The sequence below is a fragment of the Microcaecilia unicolor genome, chromosome 1 (genome assembly GCF_901765095.1).
Source record: "Microcaecilia unicolor chromosome 1, aMicUni1.1, whole genome shotgun sequence".
Taxonomy (NCBI): Eukaryota; Metazoa; Chordata; class Amphibia; order Gymnophiona; family Siphonopidae; genus Microcaecilia; species Microcaecilia unicolor.
The window spans coordinates 414,135,244-414,160,834 of record NC_044031.1 but is presented as its reverse complement, the minus strand read 5'-3'; the positions used below and the strand labels follow the sequence as shown (position 1 = coordinate 414,160,834).

The 25,591-nt window shown below is 42.6% G+C and overlaps 1 protein-coding gene across 1 annotated transcript; it reads left to right on the top strand.

The window, feature by feature from the left end:
* The first annotated feature begins 3,638 nt into the window (after positions 1-3,638).
* ID4 (inhibitor of DNA binding 4, HLH protein) lies at positions 3,639-6,752 on the top strand. The gene is made up of 3 exons (XM_030211587.1): positions 3,639-4,280; positions 4,930-4,992; positions 5,494-6,752. The coding sequence occupies exons 1-2, from the start codon at positions 3,912-3,914 to the stop codon at positions 4,975-4,977; spliced, it is 417 nt and encodes a 138-aa protein (XP_030067447.1). The 5' UTR covers positions 3,639-3,911; the 3' UTR covers positions 4,978-4,992; positions 5,494-6,752.
* Positions 6,753-25,591: the final 18,839 nt, after the last annotated feature.

Here is a 25,591-nt window from a genome sequence, read left to right as displayed (position 1 = left end):
GATTCCATCTTTTTTACCCAGCTAATATGTAGCTATGATTTACAAATTTATTTGCCAAAAAGGCCTAAATCACTAACGTCACTGACCAATCTGGAATTCTGCAGCCCTAACACATGCTTATGAGCAACATAAAAATGTCTGAATCGGACCCATATTTTTATTTAACTCTGTTCTCGTTTATTTCCTATTTTAGCACTGAATGACTGTTTTTCCCACACAAAAGGGTACTGCATTCCTTGGCACCAGTGTTCCCTGACTGTCTCACATCACTGAAAGAAAAACACAGCTCCCCCCTAATTAGACCGTATGAGCATTTCAACTACAGAAACAGCACCTTGATTGTTTCCCACTGAGCAACACTGGTATAGGAATAACAATGCTAGAATTCAATTACCTAAATTTTGAGGTTTCCAATACCATCCCCAACTGCAAATAGGAAAGTCAAAGAAAAAAAAATACCTACACAGGTTGCTCATTGACTGGCTGCAGCACAAGAGAAAATAATAAACCAGGATAAAAGAAGCCAAAGGCATACATCCTCAATACCTCAGCAGAAGATCTATTGAGCTTAAAAAATTTCATAGATCTGTTCATTCATGAAGTAATTCTGCTATGTATTTGATAAAAACAAAAATAAATTAATAAAACATACCCCCCCCCCCCCCCCCCCCCCCCCCCCCCGTTCCTTTATTAAATTCTACATTCCTACCATTGAATATCTGAGCTGGGGGTGTGGTGCTTCTCCCTTAACTTCTGAGCTCGTTTTCTGTCTGGGTACCACTTAAAAGTTCCAGATTCTAGTTTTCAAAGGACAGCTTTTCTGGAATGCTTGAACAGGGGTGTCTTAAAATGAATTTGTGATGCCTGCACCTTCTTGTTTATTACAAAAGAGTAAGCTAGGAGAACTAATAAGCTATTGTACTTGTCTTATCTACCTCAGAACTAAGGAGCTATGAAATGCAAGGTTAGTAGAAATTCCAACAGAAAATATTTCTACACTAAAGAAACCCTTAGTGAAAATAGTTGTTTTATTTTAGCATGATGCAAACCAAGGTACTTATTATGTGCAAAATTACATTTTTTGATTCCAAAGGCCAGGCATAGGGAAAGGATCTAATATAATAAAACGCACCGTGAACGTTCTAATGAGGACAACGTTCTGTGAAGCCCTGAAGCCCTGAAGCCATCTGACGTCACTGAAGCTGTAGGGTTCGTGGATTCGTGGTGTGAAGCCTCCCTTCAAGCCAGCCAGCCAGCCTTCTCTGCCCCGCCCTCGCGACAAAACAAACAAATCCGGAAGCGAAACGTCAGGGAAGGAGGCGGCGCTCCCGATGTCTAGCCTTCCCTTCGCTGTGTTCTGCCTTCAAAATAAGGCGGAACACAGCGAAGGGAAAGCTACACGTCGGGAGCGCCGCCTCCTTCCCTGACGCTTCGCTGCCGGAAACGCCACGGAGGTAAATTGAAAAAGAAGAAAAAAAAAACCAAAACGATGCATGGATGCGAAGGGGGGGAGGAGAAGAGGGCGGGCCAGGCTGGGACATGGGATAGAGAGGAGCATGGATGCGAGGGGGGGGGGGTCATGGAAGGGAGAGAGGGGACTTGCTGGAAAAGAATGAATGGAGGCGGCAGGGGACAGAGGAGCATGGATGGGCATGGATTGCGAGGGCAGGACTCAGGGAGAGAGGGGAATTGCTGGAAAGGGATGAATGGAGGGGGCAGGGGACAGAGGAGCATGGATGGGCATGGATTGGAAGGGCAGGACTCAGGGAGAGAGGGAAATTGCTGGATAGGGATGAATAGAGGAGACAGATGGGCATGGATGGATATGGATTGCAGGGCAGGCCTCAGGGAGAGAGGGCAATTGCTGGATAGGGATGAATGGAGGGGCCAGGTGACAAAGGAGCATGGATGGGCATGGATTGGAAGGGCAGGACTCAGGGAGAGGGGAAATGCTGGATAGGGATGAATGGAGGGAACAGATGGGCATGGATGGATATGGATTGCAGGGCAGGCCTCAGGCAGAGAGGGAAAATGCTGGATAGGGATGAATGGAGGGGGCAGGTGACAGAGAAACATGGATGGCCATGGATTGGGAGGGCAGGGCTCAGGGAGAGAGGGGAATTGCTGGAAAGGGATGAATGGAGGGGGCAGGGGACAGAGGAGCATGGATGGGCATTGATTGGGAGGGCAGGGCTCAGGGAGAGAGGGGAATTGCTGGAAAAGGATGAATGGAGGGGCCAGGGGACAGATGGCCATGGATTGGGAGGGCACGGCTCACACTCTCTCTCTGATATACAATGTCTTTCTGACTCTCACTCTCACACACTCTGTCTCACACTGTATCACATTCACTCTCTATGTGCCACACAGTCACTCACACACTCGCTTGGTCTCATACACTCACTCAAACAGAGAATCTGTGTCTCACACACACTCTCTCTCTCGCCCACACACACACACTCTCTCTCACACTGTGTCTCACATACACACTTGCACACACTCTCATTCTCACACACACACTCTCTCACAAACATACTCACACCCAGACTCACTCTCTCTCACACACACTCACACTTTCACTCTGACTCTCAAACAGTCACTCTCACATACACTCTCCCAAACATACACACTCCGAGGAAAACCTTGCTAGCGCCCGTTTCATTTGTGTCAGAAACGGGCCTTTTTTACTAGTTGTATATAAAATAATGTAAAGTTAATAATATGCAATGTGGCAAAGTAAAGGGCTAAATGATTAATATTATGTGTAGGAGAAATTTTCAAAAGTGTGTATATGAATGTTATAATATTTATGTGTTCCAATTTAAAAGACTCCCATGGAAGGTGCCTACTAAGTCTCACTGTAATACTACACATTTTACATGAGACTTATTACATTTAAACATAAAATTGCTAAACAGCTATGACCGAACAGCTAAGCAGTCCCGATTTTTTAGCATTTCCAATTGCCAGCCAAGTCGTTTTCCTAATGTTATCTCAGTTTAATCATAGCATCGAACAATTAAGTTAATTTTAATTGTGTTACCGTCTCCAAGAACCCAGCATGACCAAACTAGCTAAACACAAACAAATAGAAAATGTTAAAAATAATGCTAAAAATAGATATTCAAATGTTTCACCAGTTGTAAAAATGACTGTTGTAAGTGAAACAGCTTCACTATAACTAGTTTCTTTTTTTTTTTTTTTTTTTTTTTTTTTTTTTAAGTAAATAAGCAACAAACAATTCAATGGCAGACTGTATAGAGGCTCAGCCACAAGCAGGAACTGCTAGTTCATTCCGATCCCGCAGGAGACACCGCACCTATCACCCTACACATTCCGCTTATTAAGCTTACTAACAGCATCTCCTTATTCCGCCCCGGCTCGGCCTTAGCTACTCCCCGGAGCACCCTCCACCCGCCTATCATTTTTCCTTCGCACAGTCTTCCCATTGGCTGCAGTCCCGCCTCTGGAAGAGGCTCCGCAGCTCTGATTGGCTAATGCTGATTCTCCCCTCCCCACTCTATTCTATCTTTCTTTCTCTCTCTCTTTTTCTCTCTCGCTCTCGGCTGAGCTTGTGCCCACTTGCAGCTCAGCCCCTCCCAGGAGGCCCCGCCCACTTTGCTACATAAGTGAGCGTCGCCCAGGTTCGCGGCTTCGCGCAGAGCACAGCAGTGTTAGTATTAGGCAGGGTTTGTGGGTGTGACAGAAACTGGCTTCAGTGGCATCAAAAACTGTACGTTGAATTCATCTTATAATAAACTGGAAAGCACCTTGCTAGTAGGGGCGCATGAGTCAATTGCATCGGTTGACGTTCCTGGATTGAGATTTCCTTCTTCCCTCTCTGCTGCTTTTTTTTTTCTTCCCTCCCCCCCCACTTTTTCGTTCCTTGTTTGCGCCCTGCCTTCCGCACCATGAAAGCCGTGAGTCCGCTGCGTCCGCAGAGTCGGAGATCCCCGGCGGCCGGGGGAGGCTGCATGGAGCTGGCGCGGCGCTGCCTGGCCGGCCACAATCTGTGCACTGCCCGCTGCAAGCTGCCCGAGGACGATGACGAGCCACTGTGCCTGCAGCACGACATGAACGACTGCTACAGCCGCCTCAAGAGGTTGGTGCCCACCATCCCGCAGGACCGGCGGGTCAGTAAGGTGGAGATCTTGCAGCACGTTATCGACTACATCCTGGACCTGCAGCTGGCGCTAGACACTCATCCAGCGCTACTCCGGCAGACGCCCCCCGCCGCTGCTACCCCCCGCACACCACTCACCGATCTGAATACCGACCCGGTAAGTGGGGAGCTTGGCTACCAGCAGGCCCGGGGATGGGGAAAGGGGTCATCATAGGCTTTGATATATGTGTTATTGGCTGATGTTTGAACGACCATCATGGGGTGGGGTGTGGAGAGGAGAAATGATGGTGGTCTGACTTTGGTGCAGTTCTCTCCAAAGAAGCTTGTGTCTCTGACCTACTAGTATCGTATGGGTCGCATGGTGCTTTTTTCTCTGTCTGATCATGAGCCATGTGAAATCATGGGTTGGGATAACTTATTCCTTGAGATGGACGCGAGATATATGACAGTCCCATGCAGGAAGGGTCTGACTAACAAAACTGCAGTTCTGCATTAGCTGCAGCAAAAAAAAAAAAAAAAGAGGGGTGGTAGATCTTATTCAGCAATTATGCCCTCCACTGTGGCAACTGGCTGACAGTCCATTGAAATACTATTTGTGAGTTCTTTTTCAGTGATTACCGCCTGTTCATATGTTATATTTTTATATTGAGGCGCCCCATTGACTCGTTAACTGCACCTTTCTGTTTTCCCCTAGCATTATTCTTAGGTGGCACCTGTCTGCTTGATGGGGAAAGTACAGCATGCAGTACGATTGTACGCCTCAGTCTGCATCGTGTACTAATGTTTTTGCATGCATTTTGTTTCAGGCAGCTTCAGTTGTGAACAAACACGGGGATAGTATTTTGTGCCGCTGAGCTTCTGTTTTGGAGGTGAGTGTGCTTCTTTCTCGACCTCTAGATGTGTTTGAGATCCTTTAGGCTTTGGGCAGCTAGTTGTACCGTGTAAGTTAGCCCTGCCCGGAAAATTAAAAAAAAAAAAAAAACGTTTAACTGCGCCTGAATTTCATTTCATATCTATCGTGAGACTTGCAAAGGAGGGATAACAGGGTACTCACGTTCCTGAAAGGGTAAAAGAGAAAAAGGATTCCTTTGGTACAGAATGTGCCCAGCCCCCATGGGATTTTACATTTCTTATGGGAAAGTACTTCCATCCTGGCGATGCCCTTTACAGAATGCTCTTTTTTTTCTTTTTCTTTTTTTTTTGGCTGGGCTGTGTACTGTCAGCGGAGTATTCCAGTTTGGCCCAGCTTGGAGTTTGACCCTGGTTTGTTTTGGGTTGTTGATCAAGCATGTCTTGTGTTTTGTTGGTGGCGCCAGCCAGTCTGGAGCAGAATGGTTCACACACCCCCTCTATTCATTCCTCTTCCACAGGTGTGCAGCAGGCAGAGCCAGAAGAACAGAGACAAGTTAGAGAAAAAGGGAGGGGGAAAAGGCACCCATCAGATGAAAAAAAAAAAATCAACCCCACCATCGTTTTCATACTTCATCTTGAGAAAAAGTTCTTCACCGACATGCGTGCTCATCACTTTTAAGAACTTTTTTTCCTGTTCAGTTCGACTCATTCGATGTGAATTATACATGGGGGGAGGGGAGGGGACCGGGGTGAACTTTGAATGTAGAAAGAGACTGAACTCATGGATGTCGATGTCTGGAGGAGCGTTTAGAAAAGACTTAAGCAACACAACAGCTGAATCTGAAGCTTTACTAATCTTATCAGAGCATTGTAGATATTTCTGACATCTATTGTTTAAAATAGATGATTTTACTGGGACCAGGGAATTTTATCCTCCCTGCAGGAATGTTACATATTGTATAGATAAATGCGTGACATTTCATACTGTGTATATATAGAGATGTTCTATAAGGGCAGGTGAGAAAGAAGTATATGCTTTAATAGACTACTGTAATTAAGATATTTTTAATTAAATATTTTTTGTGTAAATATAAATGTCTGGCTTTTTTAATCCGGGGGTTTCTCACAGATTAGGTTTTTTTTTGTTTGTTTGTTTTTTTGTCAATTCTTCTGCCCTGTTAGGAGTTATAACTAGTGGCACCGCATGGCATGCTTTTAATTGCATGCATATGAAACCTGTTATGAGCCCACCAAAATTGTTCTGCTTAAGCCAGATGGAACTGTTTCATTCATCGCAAAGTTAACTTGAGTCTTGATTTTGCATCTTTTAATCTAAAGATTATCTTAAAAATCAATCTGGTATGTGGAGGTGAAAAGGTTTAGATCTTAACTGGTGTTTATGAAATGACTCTGTTTCACTGTAAACAGTACTGTACAGTGACATAAGTTTTGGCCTAATGATTTTGAGTAGGCAGAAAATAAAAGGAAATCTCTATTTCCAGCTGAAGCAAAAGATTTTACCTTGACTGTTGCCCTTAAAGAAACAGAGGACCACGATTGTGATCGCAGCATAGTACTGGTGCAAATTTGACACGAGATGGTCTAAGTCCAGTTAAAATTAATCCCAGACAGACTGAACATCTAGGTAACAAGTCAATTTTTTTAATACAGATTTGTTTTCTTCTTTAATGCTGCTATGTTAGTTACAGTCGAGCTACTGTGATTTTTCTGTGTGTAACATTACCTATGAACATTAAACTAGATTTCCTTGTCTTGATTTTTTTTCTTATTTCTTTGTAGATGTTTAACTTGTCATGAAACTTTCAATAAGTGGACTGTAACTTTCACTAGCTGATAGCCTTAGGGGGTGTATCAGAGAGGCTGCCGGAACTAGAAGCCGAAGCTCCTGTTGTAGGAAGGAATGTTGCACATCTCCAGTGATCAGTGGTTGTAGTGCTGTTGTGGAATTTCAGAGAGAAATAATTAAATAGGATTTTATCAACAGCTTTATGAATATCAATACCATGTATTTAATGGTGTCTGGTGTTTTTTTCTGTTGTTTTATTTTGTTTTTGTATATAGGGGTGAATTTAACATGGCAAGGTGTTTGAAGACCATGAATATTATACCAGCCTACTCATGGGAGTAAAATATCCTTGAGGAAAATCACAGCCTATATTATTTGGGTTTTTATGTTCTGGATGAATGAAAGACTAAAGCTGTGCTTTAGATTCACTATGAGAATGAAGGCTGATTTGTGCATTTCAGCTACAGGAATACTACATAGAGTTAATAAAAAGCAGATACATGAGTAGTAGAGGTATCAGTCAATAACCACTTTCTTAAAGTTAGATAACTAAATTTATATCAAACTGGAATGCTAATTACTCATTTCAGCAAAATTGCAACCATGTCGAGTTACCAAAAACTTGACTAAATTTGTATTTACAGAGGTATACCGCTGCACACTTGTTACATTGCTCTAATCAAACGTTAATGGTGCACTTTTAAAATATGGGTTTGGAAGTAGACTGCCATTATATTGAGTTTTTAAAAAATATTCTGTTAATATAGTGTTGGTATACTGTAAACTGTAATTCTTCAGACCAATAACAAGGCAGTGTGCTATCAAGAAATTTTTTTAATGTAACAAATTTTCCCAAGTGTGTGTATGTATATATATATATATATATATATATATATATATATATATATATACACTCAAATGATTTGATTTCAAGAGCTTTAATAGTTATGAAATGCATTTTCTCCTGTAAAAAGTGACATCAAGGAATATAAGTATGCTTTATAAATATATATTTCAAATATTCTGGACAACAAGGCATTTTAGTTGAACCACCCATTAAGACTGAAAATGTATTTTTATATGAGCTTTCAGCAAAACCAACCCTTTTCAGGTTTCCTCAGTGAAGGTGAGACTTAATCTGATTTTGTGTCCCCTAGACTTATTTGTGGTGTAACATCCCAAATTTATTCTTATTTTTTTGTCATGATCATGATCGTCTTTCTCCATTTCACATGATTTTTCAGACTCTGGGTTTCAAGACAATTCACTTTTGCTCTCTGGTGCATTTTCCTTCGAAGCAGACTAGATTTTTCTTATATTCCCTTTTTGTTTATAGTTTTGATATTAAAGAATGCAGTGGTTTAATTTGGCACTGTTCCTGCTGCGCTGATAAAAACTGGTTTCTGATACAAATAAGTCTTGTGCATTAACTCATTTTCCCTCTCCCTCTGTGCCATCTTTCCATGCGAAGCATGGAAAGCTAAGGGTGTGTTTAAAAAGAACCTCAAATATGTACTGCAACTTATTTTCAGTTATGGAGTGGGAAAGTAGCTTTGCCACATTTAACTATATGTATGACTCCTTTAAGCAAACTTTTAATATCTTAGGTTACAGCCCCGGGGTATAAGGGTGCAGGCTTAAGAGCTGCAGCCCAAGGATACTGTGTGCATGTGCATAATCCTTTCTTGTTGTTCGAACAGCCAGTCATAAGGATTCCTGAAATGAGTGTTTTAAAATCAGTATGAAATTCCAGTTTTTTTTTTTAGACCTATATTGCATGCTGTGACATCCTATGATGAGCTGGAAAAACACTCTATATTCATTAGGTAAAGTATGCAACCTTTTTGAATTTTTACAAAAGCCATTCCATATAATGAAAGTTTAGGCAAGTAAAATTTAACTTGGCATTATTTGTGTGGTGTGCATTATGACATTTTTGGGAGATTTCCAAACGTTCCTTTAGACCAGTTGGCTCTGTACAAGTACAAATGGAAGTGGATCATGAAGACAAAGAGCATGTAGTATGTGTACATAGATAATTTGGGCAGTACTTAAAGGGCTATTCAACTTTTTGTTTAATTTCCAAAAGCATTTAGGAGTTACAGTTAAGGGAGGACATATAATCAAGGTTAAGAAATGAAATTACGGTTTTGGCAACTTCCACGTGTGTGACTGTTCCCTTTTTTTATGAGCTGAAATAAAGTTTTGATTTAGCTTACGTCTTTCTCAGTAATCACTCGAGGCTAGTTATAGTCAGGTGCAGTAGGTATATCCCTGTCTCTAGAGGACTTACAATCTGAGTTTGTACCTTAGGTAATAAAGGGTTAAGTTGTTTGCACAAAGTCACAAGGGACAGCTGAGGGATTTGAACCCCAGTTTTCCTAATTTTCAGCCCACAGCTAACCATTGGCCCCCGGATTTCATATAGTGCGTCTAGAGATCAGCGATGAAATCTGCATGGATTCTGTAATAATGCGTGTAATATAACAAGTTATTGAGCGCTGATAACAGCACTTAACAAACAATAATGAGCACTAATTGACACTGATTAGAATTTAGGCACAACTCGCTAAGCAAATTCTGCAATGTGCGCAGGCAAAAAGAGGCGTGGTTACGGGCAGGGAAATGGACGTTTTGTGGCATTCCAAAATTTACACACCTAGATATAGAATATGGTCCAGTGCACCTAAACCTGTGCGCTGGGATTTAAGCCACATTTTTGTTGGTGTAAATGGATGCATGTAGATTTAGGTGCTGAAATATCAACTAAGCGTATTCTATAATCGACACCTAAACCTAGGCACTGATTATAGAATATGCTTAGTTGGCACTTATTCAGCGCCAATTTTTTAGGTGCCCCCTAGGCGGCTACTTCACTGCGTCATGGGTACTGTTGCTAGAAATTCCTGTAGGCATCGTCCTATTAATTAAGACTTGCCTATCACATACCAGCAGCTAGTGCTGACACTAGAAAGGAGAGTTAAAACACAGGTGTCAATCTCAGGAGGTTGAGGTTGGGAGAAAGATTTCTAAATAATCATACTCCAAACGTAAATTATAAACTTACTATAAAGGTATGGTGTACAGGTTGAAAAGCACCTGTCTTACAATAGACAAGCCAGAAATAAAAACACTATAAAAACATCTAATGGCTGTGCCTTTTCAATTTTGAATTGATTGTTTCTTTTTGTAATTGAAAAAGCAAGGATGTAAGCACTAAAGAAAATAACAGGTAGGGAACAGGAGCTTGCATTTTAAGGGAATAGTTTTCTCAAAATCAGACCCCTAGTAAGTATTAGAAAAATGAATAACTCATTTTGAACTGTTATTAAAAAGGAGTAAGTTAAATCCACAAACAAAAAAAAAAAAATATATATATATATATAAGCTGAGACCTGTGTTTACACACACATTCATTAAAGCTTTCCAATTGAACACTCAGCGTATGCAAGCTGTTACAATTTCCTAGGATGGGAAGGAGAGAAATAGTACAGAAAATGGTATAGTATAGTTCTGTCTGAAAGTATTAACTTTGCAAGCAGAGCAAGTGTTATTGCTGCAATTTTTATATTAACTTCCATCATATATTACAAACCAAACCAAAATAAATGATCAGCCGCACTAAGGGGCCCTTATACTGAGCCATGGTAGAAAGTGGCCTGCGCTAGTTTTGGCATGTGCTGGGCCATTTTTTACCCCGGCAAGAAAAAAAAGCCTTTTAAAAAAAAAAATGGGGCAGTAAATGGCCGTGCGCTATTACAATTAGTGCGTGGCTATTTACTGCCTGAGCCCTTACCGCCCCTTATTTAGAAGGCGTGGGAAACTGCGTACGCCAGCTTCGGAACTACCACCAAGCACCCATGCTACCTCGGTGGTAGGGTCGATTTGGCATGCGCTACCTGTGCGGTAGCCCTACCGCTGCTTAGCAAAAGGGCCCCTAACGTTGCTAGCCAGCTTTTTCCATTTGGAGTGCAACTTATCTCTAGTAGAGGACGTAAGAGCCGTCATGACGTCTTTGTATTTTCTCATGAGGTAAATCCCAATCCAAGAAAGTTTACAGAATAAGGTTGTACTGCAGCTGCTGTGGTGTTTGCATGTTGCAGGGAGGACAAGGTGGTGTCCTGGCTTATGTTTTAACTGTATTGGTATTCGCAATATGTAATGCAACTGGATTACGACTTACCTAGGTTGGTACCATTGCAGGTTCTGTTTGAAGTGCTAAACCAAACTTCCAAATGTGACTCTTGTCCACCAGTCTATGTGTGTGTGTGGATTCACTGAAACAGAAAAACCATATTGAAGGAGGCTGTACTTGTTTTCCATGAAAGTACGATAGAGCACCTGTGGAACTTCATTACCCTAGCCCTTGTGAAGGGGGGAGGGAGTAGAGAAGGGATCCTGTTGAACAAGGATGTCAGCTCCATTTTTTTTTTCTTTTCTCCACACTTGCAGAAGGTATTTAGTGGTATAACCCACAGAAGGCAAGTAAACAGTTGATTCCTGCTTCCACAAGTTTTCAGTTTAGCATTCACCAGTGCTGATTGTTATTATGCACAGAGGCAAGGTGTACACAGTGTCAATAGAAGGGAAAGGTGATTTTATTTGTACAGGTGTGCAGGTTTTACTGTACCTGGAACACAGGATAGTGATGCGAAGCAGCAAGCTCAGGAAAAGTCATGTAAGGGTTGGGAGGGGGTCACTGCCACAATCTGCTACCTGAAAATAAGTTGCAGGAAACGGTTCAAAGAAATAACAGAAATGTAAATTGACGCTCCCTGGCCACCAAGCCAACACCTGGAGGTAAGGAAGAATTGAGAGCATTCAAATGTTTCTTTATGAGCAGGTGGGCAAGCAATTTCGGGATAGGAGTTATTTTCCAGTGCAGCTTATTTGTTTTTGCTATATCTTTGAGAGGAGGAAGAGAATTTCTTAGATTAATGATTGGGTTTTTATTTTCTTTTCAATACTTGCTGCTAGCTTTTCTTCTAGTTGATGTACCTGGCCTTTATTTCTGTGCAATAATCCCTTTACTAAAATTTGCTGGTGAACCAGTGCCACAAGTTGGGTTGAATTTCTGAAATATCCATCATCCTGTCCTTCCTATATGCCAAAACACAAGCTCTCCTGCACAACTGCATTTGCCATTCCCTGTTACACTTGCTATACTGCAGGGGAAATATCTTAAACCCGGAGTACCACTAACTTTACAATATCAATCTTCCAAGCACTCCTTACACAGATATACTATTTACATGTCTTGTTTTATTTTATGTTATTTGTGTGTGCTCTATATGAAACAATTACAGTGCAATCCTAGACATTTTATTGCAGCACTCCTTACATCCGCCCCACATGCGCTCACATTAAATCCATTTACCACCTTCACTATAATTCATTCAATCACATCATCTTATCATAGAACCCCGCTAGCACCAATCCAATCAACTATACGGGATCCAAAGTCTTCACAGCTGTGGTCTCTCCACTACAACCTCCATGCCACAGCGTGCAACCACCACCTTTGTGATGCGGCAATGTCCAAAAAGTCAATGTAAAGTAGATGGCGATGCAACTATATGTGAAAGTGCGAACTCTTCCTCTCCCCAATTCAAGGGCTATCAATTGGCGACTTTGCTGTTTCTGGCTGGATGATGGCTACTGCGATAAACATAAATTTTCATTCGCCAACACATCCTTAACCACTGCTGGTCCTCAATGCGAGACCACATTTCGGAATAACCTTCTTCAGGAGAACGAAATCACCCATTAGCTGCTCGCTATCCCTGGCAGGGTTATCTGATATGATATCAAGTTCCTGTTACACACCAACAGCCCAAAACGTTGCCCTGATGTAAAGCGTATGTGGAGAACTAGGACAAGCCTGCATCTCCAATAACTCAGTTCTGCCTGCAGAGGTTTTCATCCCACCCAGTTAGAGTTTTCAAGATATCACTATTGAATTCAACGGAGATATCATGAAAACCCTGACTGGCTGGGTATACACCGGAGACTGAGTTGAAAACCTCTGATCTAGTATGTGGACGCTGAGTTTGTGTTTTATGATGCTAAAACGAGATATAGACATGGGGTCAGTCTGGTTGCTCAGTACACCTTGCCATGCACAGGATCTAGGATCAGTTTCCAGGTCAATCTGAGGTGGGATACTGCAGAGGCAGCATTCACTGTCCCAGAGGAAGGAAGTCTTAGATAGCAGACCACAATGATAATCAGTAGCTGGATTTATGGCCTGTGATTCCAGGACACTGCAGGGTCAAGCATTTGACTGTTACTGCTATGACTTGGTTAAATGAATTGAGAGACAATATAAAATAGGGAAATCCCTTGGTGGTTCCAAGTGAAGGCTCATTAGCCAGACCCAAATCCCATTTCTATTAGAACCAGAAGCTCAAAGAAGCAGAAGCATTTGCACCGTGACAAGAGTGAACAGCCTGGCCTGGAATGACGTATAATTTTTTGTTACGATGAGAGGTATGTTACATCTGTTGTATTGCGTCTGAATGTGATGATCCTTGTTTTATCTTTTTTAGCATTATGTACGTCAATGTTTTTCCCTATCCAGTCTCCCAAATTCTGTATATGGCACCTTGTGCGTGCTAATTTGGCCGCATGGCCAAATTGTGTGCACAACTTAATTGATTAACAAGCCAATCAGCACTGATAATTGGTACTTAACCAATTAGCTGCACTAATTGGCTTTAATTAGAATGTGCGCATACAACTTTCTAGGTGTTTTCTACAATGCGATGTGCATAAATTCTAATGCATGTAGTCGAAAAAGGGGTGTAACCGTGAGTGTGGAATGGGGGGGGGGGGGGCATTTCAAAGAACTATGCACACTATTACAGAATACACCCGATCTGTGCCTAACTTACATGTAGGTATTTTGGCCTGGGTTTAGGTGGCCTACATGGGTGCACCTAAATTTTAGTCACAATAATGGCACGTGAGCATATTCTATAAACTAAGCTTAACTTTAGGCGTAGTTTATAGAATCTTACTAACCATGTGTTTTTTTCGGTGCTGAATCAGAATGAAAAAACACGTAAACGTGCAGTAAAACTAGGACAGTACAGCAGTATCAAACAGCCTCAAATGCTTTAAGAAAGAAAAAAAGTCTTAGCTTCTCTCTAAATGTCAAGCAGTCCAACTTAGTCTGAAGATCAACCGGCAAAGAGTTCCATATTCTGGGGTCAGCCACAGGCAAGGACTGCGCCTTAGTCGAAGACAGGTTTGCACAAGCTGCAGTAAGTACCTCTAGAAGCCCAGTATCTATGTGTTGGAGTAATAAACCTAATGGTGTCCCTAGCACAACATTCATAGATAGAATCTTTTAAAATAAAAAGAGCAATTTGAACATGAATACACCAAACAACATGTAACCAGTGGAGGGCTCGAAGGTACGGTGTCATTAAGTGGAATGGCATTGGTAAGTGACCATGTTGTACTGATTTGGAATAATTAAAGAACATGCAGCAGACATTCAGGACTTCCCATAAGAACTGAGGGGCCCTTTTACTAAGCCGCTTAGATGGCTACGCGCACCAGATGTGTGTCAATTTTGAGTTACCGCCCGGCTACCGCATGGTCCTTGCAGTAATTTCATTTTTGAGGTGGCATTTTACATGCATAGACCATTACCGCCAGGTTACCGCATGAGACCTTACCACCAGGTCAAGGGCTGGCGCTAAGGTCTCGGACCCAAAATGGGCGCGTGGCAATTTTCATTTTGATGCACGTCCATTTTCAGCAAAAAAAATTTTAAAGGCATTTTTTTTTTACAGGTGTGCTGAAAAATGATTCTGTGTGCGCCCGAAACACGCATCTACACTACCACAGGCCATTTTTCAGTGCGCCTTAGTAAAAGGGCCCCTGAATTAGCTATCCAGATTTGTCAGAACTAGAGCCTGCAGTGCTGTATGAAAACAGGAGAAAAAAAATCCTTTAACCATCAGACACTCTAAACTTATAGAGCAAGGCCTGATCTGACTCTTCAAGGAAAGGTTTGAGTCAAATGCAAACACAAAGTCCTCACCTCTGCTAGAAAAAGAAGAAATAAAACATCTTCAAATATTTCTATCCTTCATAATATTAAAAGGTATGGGATGGACCGACCCTGAGTAACAAATCCAGAACAGAATACTTTATTAATTCAGCCTCCTGCCCCTTCTCTGAGTGGATGCAGGGGCTGTTCACGAACTCCTGGGTCGTGCCGCAGCAAGAATGGGGAAAGAAAGTCTTGGATTTGTGGAGTATCCTCCAGCATGTCCCAATACAATTTTTAAAAAGACAAATTCCCACACAATCAGTCCACATAAAGTTGTTCCAAAGTTAAACAGCTTATTGATGCTGGGGAATTATTTGGCAAATGGTACATTTGAGTCTGGTACAATCCACACAGAAAACAAAAGAAAATAGTCACTAGAAATCTACACATATTCCCCCAAATTCTATAAATGGCGATAAAAATTGTGAATGCAAGTTTGAGCAGGTGCCCAATTTGTGTGTGCAATTTAATTGAATAACAGCCAATTAGTGCCAATAATTGGGCCCTTACAATCAATCACTTCTAATAGGCATTAATTAAAATGTACACACAGATCCACAAAGGGGTGTGGCTATGGGAGGGTCATGAGCAGATTGGGGAGGCTCCCACAATTTATGCATTATGTTATAGAATAGGGGGAAAGGGAAATGGGACTTGATATACCACCTTTCTGTGGTATTTTGCAACTACATTCAAAGCGGTTTACATATATACAGGTACTTATTTTGTACCAGGGGCAATGGAGGGTTAAGTGACTTGCCCAGAGTCACAAGGAGCAGCAGTGGGAATTGAAATCAGGTCCCCAGGAAAAAAGTCTACTGCACTAACCACTAGGCTACTCCTCCATTAAGGATTTGTGCATAATTTAGGCATGGGGATTTACACCAGGTGTAAATAGTCACAGCGAAAAGTAGTCGTGGTTCCTGGTGCTAAGTGCTATTCTGTAAACAGTGCCTAACTTTAAGCGTCATTTATAAAACAGCACTATTTTTTTCTGTTGCAATTTTTTTAGACGCTATTTGACTTAGTCCATTGGGGGTTCCTTCATCTATCATGCCCTAGCAGAAGGGCCCACCTGGGTTTTCTCCATATTGGAAGCCATATAACTAGATGCAGCAGGTATACCTCTCTTGTATCCGGGGCAGTAAGCACCAGCTGACACTTCCTTTAGTTAATAACGTAGTAGCTTTAAAAATCTGGAAGTCCTCTTTTCTGACTACAGCTATTAAATCTGCTCTTGAAGTCAAACTCTTCAATGAAAAGTATGGGATTAACTTCGCTTTTGCCGTGATCTGGGGAAGGGGGAGCCTATTCCGAAAGGATGGGCTCCATCTTAACCAGAGTGGGACCAGGCTGCTGGCATCGGCTTTTAAGAAGGAGATAGAGCAGCTTTTAAACTAGAAATGGGGGGAAGGCCGACAGTCGCTCAAAAGAGCATGGTTCGGGATAAGGTATCTTTCAAAGATATCACCATAACAGGGAAGATAGAGTATCCTGATAGTGAGGTTGCAAAAGAGATTGTAGTAGATCGGGTATCTTTAAATAACAATAAAAATCAGACAAAAGATTGCCAATTAATACTGTCAAGTACTAAGCATGATGTACTTAGGAACAACAAACATAGTTTGAAATGTCTATATGCGAATGCCAGGAGCCTAAGAAATAAGATGGGGGAGTTGGAATATATTGCACTAAATGAAAAATTAGATATAATAGGCATCTCTGAGACCTGGTGGAAGGAGGATAACCAGTGGGACACTGTCATACCGGGGTACAAATTATATCGTAGTGATAGGGTGAATCGGATTGGTGGAGGGGTAGCATTGTATATTAACGAGAGCCTTGAATCAAATAGATTGAAAATTCTGCAGGAAACAAAACACTCCTTGGAATCACTGTGGATTGAAATTCCATGTGCAAAGGGGAAAAGGATAGTGATAGGAGTGTACTACCGTCCGCCTGGCCAGGACGAACAGACGGATGCGGAAATGTTAAAGGAAATCAGGGACGCAAATAAACTGGGCAACACAATAATAATGGGGGATTTCAATTACCCGCATATAGACTGGGTTAATGTAACATCTGTACACGCAAGGGACATAAGATTTCTTGATGAAATCAAGGACAGCTTCATGGAACAGCTAGTTCAGGAGCCGACAAGAGAAGGAAAAATACTAGACTTAGTCCTTAGTGGTGCTCATGATCTAGTGCAGGGGGTAACGATACGAGGGCCGCTTGATAACAGTGATCATAATATGATCGGTTTTGATATTGGCATTGAAGGAAGTGAAACTAGGAAATCAAGTACGCTAGCGTTTAACTATAGAAAAGGTGATTACGACAAAATGAGAAAAATGGTGAAAAAAAGACTGAAAGGAGCAGCTCGCAGAGTAAAAAACTTGCATCAGGCGTGGATGCTGTTTAAAAACACCATCCTGGAGGTTCAGGACAAATATATTCCACGTATTAGAAAAAAGGGAAAAAAGACTAAACGTCAGCCGGCGTGGCTAAACAGTAAGATAAAGGAAATCATTAGAGCCAAAAAACAATCCTTCAGAAAGTGGAGAAGAGAACCAACTGAAAGTAACAGGATAGATCATAAGGAATGCCAAGCCAAATGCAAAGCGGAGATAAGGAGGGCAAAAAAGGACTTTGAGAAGAAATTAGCGTTGGAAGCAAAAATACATAGTAAAAATTTTTTTAGATACATTAAAAGCAGGAAACCGGCCAAAGAGTCGGTTGGGCCGCTGGACGAAAATGGTGTTAAAGGGGCGATCAAGGAGGACAAAGCCGTAGCGGAGAAATTAAATGAATTCTTTGCTTCGGTCTTCACCGAGGAGGATTTGGGGGGGACACCGGTGCCGGAAAGAATATTTGAAGCGGGGGAGTCGGAGAAACTAAACAAATTCTCTGTAACCTTGGAGGATGTAATGGGTCAGTTCAGCAAGCTGAAGAGTAGTAAATCACCGGGACCTGATGGTATTCATCCCAGAGTATTAATAGAACTAAAAAATGAACTTGCGGAGCTACTGTTAGAAATATGCAATCTGTCCCTAAAATCGAGTGTAGTACCGGAAGACTGGAGGGTAGCCAATGTTACTCCGATTTTTAAGAAGGGTTCCAGAGGAGATCCGGGAAATTATAGACCGGTGAGTCTGACGTCGGTGCCGGGCAAGATGGTGGAGGCTATTATTAAGAATAAAATTGCAGAGCATATACAAAAACATGGACTGATGAGACAAAGTCAGCACGGATTTAGTGAAGGGAAGTCGTGCCTCACCAATCTAATGCATTTTTTTGAGGGGGTAAGCAAACATGTGGACAATGGGGAGCCGGTTGATATTGTATATCTGGATTTTCAGAAGGCGTTTGACAAAGTGCCGCACGAAAGACTCCTGAAGAAATTGCAGAGTCATGGAATCGGAGGTAGGGTATTATTATGGATTAAGAACTGGTTGAAAGATAGGAAGCAGAGAGTAGGATTGCGTGGCCAGTATTCTCAGTGGAGGAGGGTAGTTAGTGGGGTCCCGCAGGGGTCTGTGCTGGGTCCGTTGCTTTTTAATGTATTTATAAATGACCTAGAGATGGGAATAACTAGTGAGGTAATTAAATTCGCCGATGACACAAAATTATTCAGGGTCGTCAAGTCGCAGGAGGAATGTGAACGATTACAGGAGGACCTTGCGAGACTGGGAGAATGGGCGTGCAAGTGGCAGATGAAGTTCAATGTTGACAAGTGCAAAGTGATGCATGTGGGTAAGAGGAACCCGAATTATAGCTACGTCTTGCAAGGTTCCGCGTTAGGAGTTACGGATCAAGAAAGGGATCTGGGTGTCGTCGTCGATGATACGCTGAAACCTTCTGCTCAGTGTGCTGCTGCGGCTAGGAAAGCGAATAGAATGTTGGGTGTTATTAGGAAGGGTATGGAGTCCAGGTGTGCGGATGTTATAATGCCGTTGTATCGCTCCATGGTGTGACCGCACCTGGAGTATTGTGTTCAGTACTGGTCTCCGTATCTCAAAAAAGATATAGTAGAATTGGAAAAGGTACAGCGAAGGGCGACGAAAATGATAGTGGGGATGGGACGACTTTCCTACGAAGAGAGGCTGAGAAGGCTAGGACTTTTCAGCTTGGAGAAGAGACGGCTGAGGGGAGATATGATAGAAGTGTATAAAATAATGAGTGGAATGGATCGGGTGGATGTGAAGCGACTGTTCACGCTATCCAAAAATACTAGGACTAGAGGGCATGAGTTGAAGCTACAGTGTGGTAAATTTAAAACGAATCGGAGAAAATTTTTCTTCACCCAACGTGTAATTAGACTCTGGAATTCGTTGCCGGAGAACGTGGTACGGGCGGTTAGCTTGACGGAGTTTAAAAAGGGATTAGATAGATTCCTAAAGGACAAGTCCATAGACCGCTATTAAATGGACTTGGAAAAATTCCGCATTTTTAGGTATAACTTGTCTGGAATGTTTTTACGTTTGGGGAGCGTGCCAGGTGCCCTTGACCTGGATTGGCCACTGTCGGTGACAGGATGCTGGGCTAGATGGACCTTTGGTCTTTCCCAGTATGGCACTACTTATGTACTTATGTACTTATGATCACTTCTGGCCCTCTTACACACCAGGTCCTTTGTGAGAGTCCCCTGAATCTCTACCATACGCCCTCTCCTAGCTGCCCACAAGCTCCTCCCTAGTACACTCCTGCAATGAGTTAACTGGAAGAAAAAGAAAAGTCAAAATTGGCTTGTGAATTTTATAGAACCACATTCCTTTTCAAAAACAGCAAAGTGAGATGGAACATATGTCCCTCTGACCTCATCAGATCAGCCTTAGTAGGGACAATGATGTAAATAGTAAAGGACACTTTTGTGACAACCTTACATGAACTACCCAGGAGTTAGAAAGACAGAAAGACCTGATGGTCAAAGCAGGCTCAGTTGTACATTGCACTCCTTTCCAGTCCTGGATTAACCATTAAGCAACATAAGCAGGTGCTTAAGGGAAGGGGGGGCACCACAGAGCTTTTTTTTCCCTTAGCTATTAACTCTTTCACTGCCATCTGTCACACCCATTACCCAACATGAATTTCAGTGTTCTTTCTAGTCATTATAAATATGTATGATGTTTTGTTTTATACAATAATGATATTTCTCAGTGCCATTGCTAGGCTGTGCTTAGGGCATCAGTTGGCCTTAATCCAGCCCTGATGTTTTGATATAGTAGCATAGTAGATGACGGCAGAGAAAGACCTGTACGGTCCATCCAGTCTGCAGAGCAAGATAAACTCATATGTGCTACTTTATGTGTACTGACCTTGATTTGTATCTGCCATTTTCAGGGCACAGACCATAGAAGTCTGCCCAGCACTAGCCCCGCCTCCCAACCAATGGCCCCGCCTCCCACCACCAGTGCTGCCACCCAATCTCCACTAAGCTTCTGAGGATCCATTCCTTCTGAACATGATTTCCTTAGGTTTATCCCACACATTTTTGAATTCCGTTACTGTTTTGAATTTCCATTACCGGGTAGCTATGCAGTCTGAATGAACTTTGAAATGCACATGCTTCAGTAATCCCTTAGAGCTGCTATATGGGGGGGGGGGGGGGTGGGGGGGGGGAGGGAATATTCATGCAGCAAAGATTCCGTTTGTCACAAATCAGATTAAAAAAAAAATAAGAAAAAGGAAAATCTATACCTAAATGTCAACCCCACAAATTGTAATTCTTTACTTAGAACCAAGTAGTACATAATATAAACCATCCAATCAACAGTACATGGTGCCCAATGGCGTCTTCAAGACAGCATCGCATAACACTGGTACTTAGAAATTTACATACTGAACAACCCCCCTACCCACATCCTACCCCAGGATGCATATTAGAGAATCTTCATCTGGAATGGTGACTAGATTTTCACACATGCTTATGCTCGTTACATCTTAACCCAATGAATGAAGACTTTGCTTTCCATAAGTCAGGGGTAGCGGAACATCTTTTTTAGGGGCAAAACAAACCAATCTCCAGCCCCATCCCAAGCTCTCTGGTTGCTGTTTTGGGCAAATATTGTTTGGGCCATGATCCCAGTGGCCCATTCTGCTGCCTATGCCATAAGGCGGCACTTCAATGAGCATTCAAGCTCTGAAAAATTACAGCACCTTTCCTTAATTTTGCTTTTATTTCATTTTTAAAATTTTTTGTATTTCATTGTGTATCGCTTTTTTGAGATATTGTAAGCTGGTTGACTTGTGACTGATGTTTTGGATCTTTGTTTTTATACATCAGTTTTAGACATGTCTAAAGACAGTATGATGATATTGTGAGCTTACACTGTCTCATCTCACATTTCCAAAACAGGTTGGTTCCATAGGCGCCAGCTCTGTGGGTGCTTGAGCACCTCTTTTAATCTTTCATCTTGTCCATAGAGGGGTAATTTATAATGAGTTTAGCACCACAACTGTTCTGAAAAGTTGGCTCCTATGGTTGGCTCCATAGAAATGCAAAAACTGTGCTTTCTTTCTAGCCTATGTAAAGGTTCCTTTTCACCCATTTTTACTTACAACTCCTGAATCTATTTCCAGAGACCTAGAATGAGAGAAGCTTTTGCAAAGGTGCGCTAGCATTTTTAGCGTGCGCTAAAAATGAGCATGTGCTATCTGTGTAGATGCCCATAGGAATATTATGGACGTCTATATGGTTAGCGCACACTAATTTTTGTGCACGCTAAAAATGCTAGCGCACCTTTGCAAAAGACCCTCTTAGTGAATCAAGCCCACTATGACTTAACCCAGTGGTTCTCAAACCTAGTCTGGAGGCACACCAGCCAGTCAGGTTTTCAAGAAACCCACAATTAGGGCAGATTGAACCAGTCTGGGTTTTACTTCCATTGGTTTCAAAATGGAAGCAAAACCCGGACTGGATCAATGTGTCCTCCTTTTTTAGGAGCCATATGGATATGGTAACCCTACCCACAATGAATATTCACGAGAGAGATTTGCATGCACTGCCTCCACTGCATGCAAATCCGACTTAACCTATTCAAGTTCCACCAAGTTTTAGAAAAGTGCAAACAGGCACCAGTGGTCAATTAATCTTTACCTTAATATGTAAATATCCAGTTCTAAAGCCAGAGCTCCCATTCCACATTCAACCTCAAGGAAAGGATGTATATTTCAGAAAGGGCAGATTTCTCTCCAGAGAGTCTTCTGGTTGTGTGGGGTCTATCTAAGCAGCCTAGGTTATTTGCTGCCATCTTTTGCTTGCACTAATGTATTGCAGTCTCAAGGATGTGGTTTTCCAGAGCTTGGAAAACTTCCCTGAGCAAGTTTTACAGAATAAACTATCTTTAGATAGTTTCAAAAATTAATGTTTCAAGCATACATGCTTTGTGCAAACCTCGTACGTAAAAATGCAAGACTTAAGCAGCCTGATACTGGTTGCATCCAGGTCAGCCCTGAAACTAAAACACTTTGAGGATCAATTCACCTCTGCGCTTCTGGGTCCTCTGGAGATTGAATATTTTAGAAGAATAGGGTTTGCCAAACAACAGATATCATGAAAGGATTCAGGAGAAATACAGACTGGCTAAAAATATTTGGTGCCATAGATGTTCCATTAATGCCCTTTTCCCTTGGAGCATTCTACAAGGGACTATTCACAAAAATAACAACAGCATTTTATATTCACTTCTCTCAACCCTAAATATAAGCGGTAGCAGTTTAGCCCCTATTAAAGAATAGAAATGGACTTTTTTTTAATTTCTTCAGATTGCAACATAAGAAAACAGCTGCAACAAGGTATGCCATTTTTTTCTCCCTCAAGTGTGTTGAGGGGAAAGGGCAGAAACTTTTTCAATTTTTCACTGACTATGCTTTATTCCATCAAAACCTCTTTTAAGGCACCAGCACTGCTTTCTCTTCAACACATTTTTACATATGTTTTCTAAAGCACATCTTCAGACTCTACATTCTATGCAACCAACTTCATACTTTCACCCCTTTGAATCATATCTCACCATCACATTCTCTCATATTGTGAGAATCAGAGAAGCCACAGAGTCCAGAATGCAGGGGGGGAGACAGAAAAGCCAGGGTGGAAAAACTACAGATCCCAGAATGCATTGCAGGAGGGGAGGAGGCAGGAGCGTAGAGAACACAGATTTCAGACTGCCTGGAAGAATAAGAGGGATGCGGACAAACGAGTACCTGAGCCATAGGAGAGGAAAGGAGAGGGGGCTGATTGGGAGATGGAATCAGCTGAGGAGAGGGTGGAACACTTCCCTGATAAGGAAGTGGTGTTGTTTCCTTCAGGGCCTTTGCACCGGTGGTGTTTGCTTTAGGTAGGGTGGTGCAGTGTGCACTTCTGACTTTGTGTCTAGTTTCCCTGCTTGCTTTTGCTAAGGTCCAGGTTAGTGTTAGTGCAGTGTGCACTGGTGACTGTGTGTTTGGTTCCCCTGCTTTTCCCTCTTGGTTTTGGAAGCATTGCTATGTGTAGGGCTTTGGAAGCTCCTTTGCTAGCGTGTGTTTGCTTTCCTGCTTTTTCCTTGTGCCTTCCCTGTCTTCCCTTTTAGTGCTCGGAGCTCTTTTTGTTGTTTGGTGCATAGGAGCACCTTAGTTAGTTTAGAGTTGTAGAGCACTGCTTGTAGCTTGGTGCTTAGTAGCACCTGTGTTAGCTTGTGTATTTAGTTCCCAGCTCTGTTAGTTTAGGGCTTAGGAAGTCCCTTTGTTGAGCAGGGCTTAGGAGCTCCTGTTTAGTATAGGGCTTAGGAAGTCCTTTTGTCAGTTTTCTGTTAGGAACACTCCTGCTGGGTTAGGGCTTGGGAGCACTTAGATCAGTTTAGGTTTAGGAGTACTTCTGTTTCCAGTCCTGGTCCCTGTGTCATCCGGTATCCGGTAAGTCCTGCCGGCCACTCGAACCCAAGGGCTCAACCCTTGGGGGGGGGGGTAGTGGCCAAGCGCAGGTGAAGCTGTGCGGACCAGTCCAGTGTGCTCCAGTCCAGTGTGTTCTGGTCCGGTGTGTGTTCCAGTCCTGTGTCCTCCAGTCCGGGGGATTCCAGTCCATGTGTTCCGGTTCGCTGGGCAGTGCCTGCAGTCCCTGCCAGTGTGCTTGCCCAGTGTTGGTTGGTGGGTTTTGCCTGCTGCTGTCGCTCCTCGGCAGCAGCCCAAGGGCTCACGTTTGCTCCAGAGCCCGGCCCCGCGGGCTCTGAACCTGAGAACCTGACAGTGTGGAGAATGAGGGGATGGAATGGGAGGAGTTGGAGCAGATAGGAGGAGAAGGTGTGGAAGAGGAAATGGAGGTGGGAGAGGAAGTGGCTGGAGAAAAAGAGTGACTTCTAGAGGAGTCCAAAAGTATCAAGAAAGGAATGATAGTCAGGAGAGATCCAGCAGGTGGTTGTCAAGAGGTAAAGTGTTGACAAATGAGGGTGGTGGATCTTTAAAAGCCTGGCTAAGCTGTGCTGTGTAAAAAGCCTAGCTAAGCTGAACTGTTTTGAGGCCTTGCTGAAGAGGGTGGGGTGGGAAAGCCTGGCTATCAGAACTGTGTTTAAAGCCTAGCTAAGTTGAACTGTTTTGAGGCCTTGCTGAAGAGGGCGGGGTGGGAAAGCCTGGCTAGCCAAACTGTGTTTGAAGCCTGGCTAGCAGAACTGTGTTTAAAGCCTGACTAGCTGAACTTTGTTGGAAGGCCTGGCTAGCCGAACTGTGTTTGAAGCCTGGCTAGCAGAACTGTGGTTAAAGTCTGACTAGCTGAACTTTGTTTAAAAGACTGGCAAGCTGAACTGTGTTGCACCGCCTTGCTAGCGGAACTGTGTGGCAGTGAGAGCGAACTGCACTGACGAGTGTGGAGTCGGAAGCAGACAGCACGGATAAGAGAGAGAGACAATTACGCGGCCGAGAGGAGCAGCTGACAATATATATACTGTGAGGTCCATAATCAAAAAGCTTTATCTGCCTAATTTGGGGAGTTAGACAAATCTTGAGTTTATATATCCTTTCCTCTACTCACTGGTTAAATTCTGCCTAAGCAAATCCTTGGCGGCACAAACTTTAGCCAGTTAAAAAAGGCAGCAATAGTTGCATTCTCAGGGGTCTTAACTTTGCCTAGTGACTACTGATATTCAGCACAGGGGCAGAGCTACTATTGAGTGAGCCTGGTAAAAAGCTCAGGGCTACCCACTGGTAGGAGCTACCTGCTGCTGGACCCACGATGCTCAATTTTGGTAAAAATAAATCCGAGAGAGGTGGTGGTGCTGGGATATAAGCATGGCACACACTGCATTTACTCTAGCAATTCTACTGCCATGCTGCCGCCTAATGCTGATTTTTATCACTCCAAATGATAAAATGCTTGAGTTTCCACAGGACCAATATCTCCAGGTGTGAGTTATGGTGTGAGGCTTTAGCTCTGTGGCAGGTCAGAATTTATTTTATTTATTAGGATTTATTGACCACCTTTTTGAAGAAATTCATCCAAGGCGTTGTACTACTAGAATAAGCCAAACATAGGCAGCAGACAATCACAGCAGTAAGCATATTCAAATAACAATATACATTATGGCATACTGTGCTACTTACAGTGTCCACACAAAACACATAAAAACATCTTAGTAGAGAGCTTAAGGTGTAAGCAGAGGTGGAACATATGAACAGATAAGACGGAAAGAATAAGGTTACTAACTTAAGGTACAGGAAAATGATTTCAGCTAGCCTTGGGAGAAGAGCCAAGCTTTCACCTACTTCCTGAAGTACA

What these genes read in the sequence shown, in the direction of transcription:
- ID4 (XM_030211587.1), top strand. Translation starts at nt 3,912, where the DNA reads ATGAAAGCCGTGAGTCCGCTGCGTCCGCAGAGTCGGAGATCCCCGGCG. An exon ending in CCGATCTGAATACCGACCCG is followed by an intron (nt 4,281 to 4,929) that starts GTAAGTGGGGAG and finishes ATTTTGTTTCAG; the next exon opens with GCAGCTTCAGTTGTGAACAA.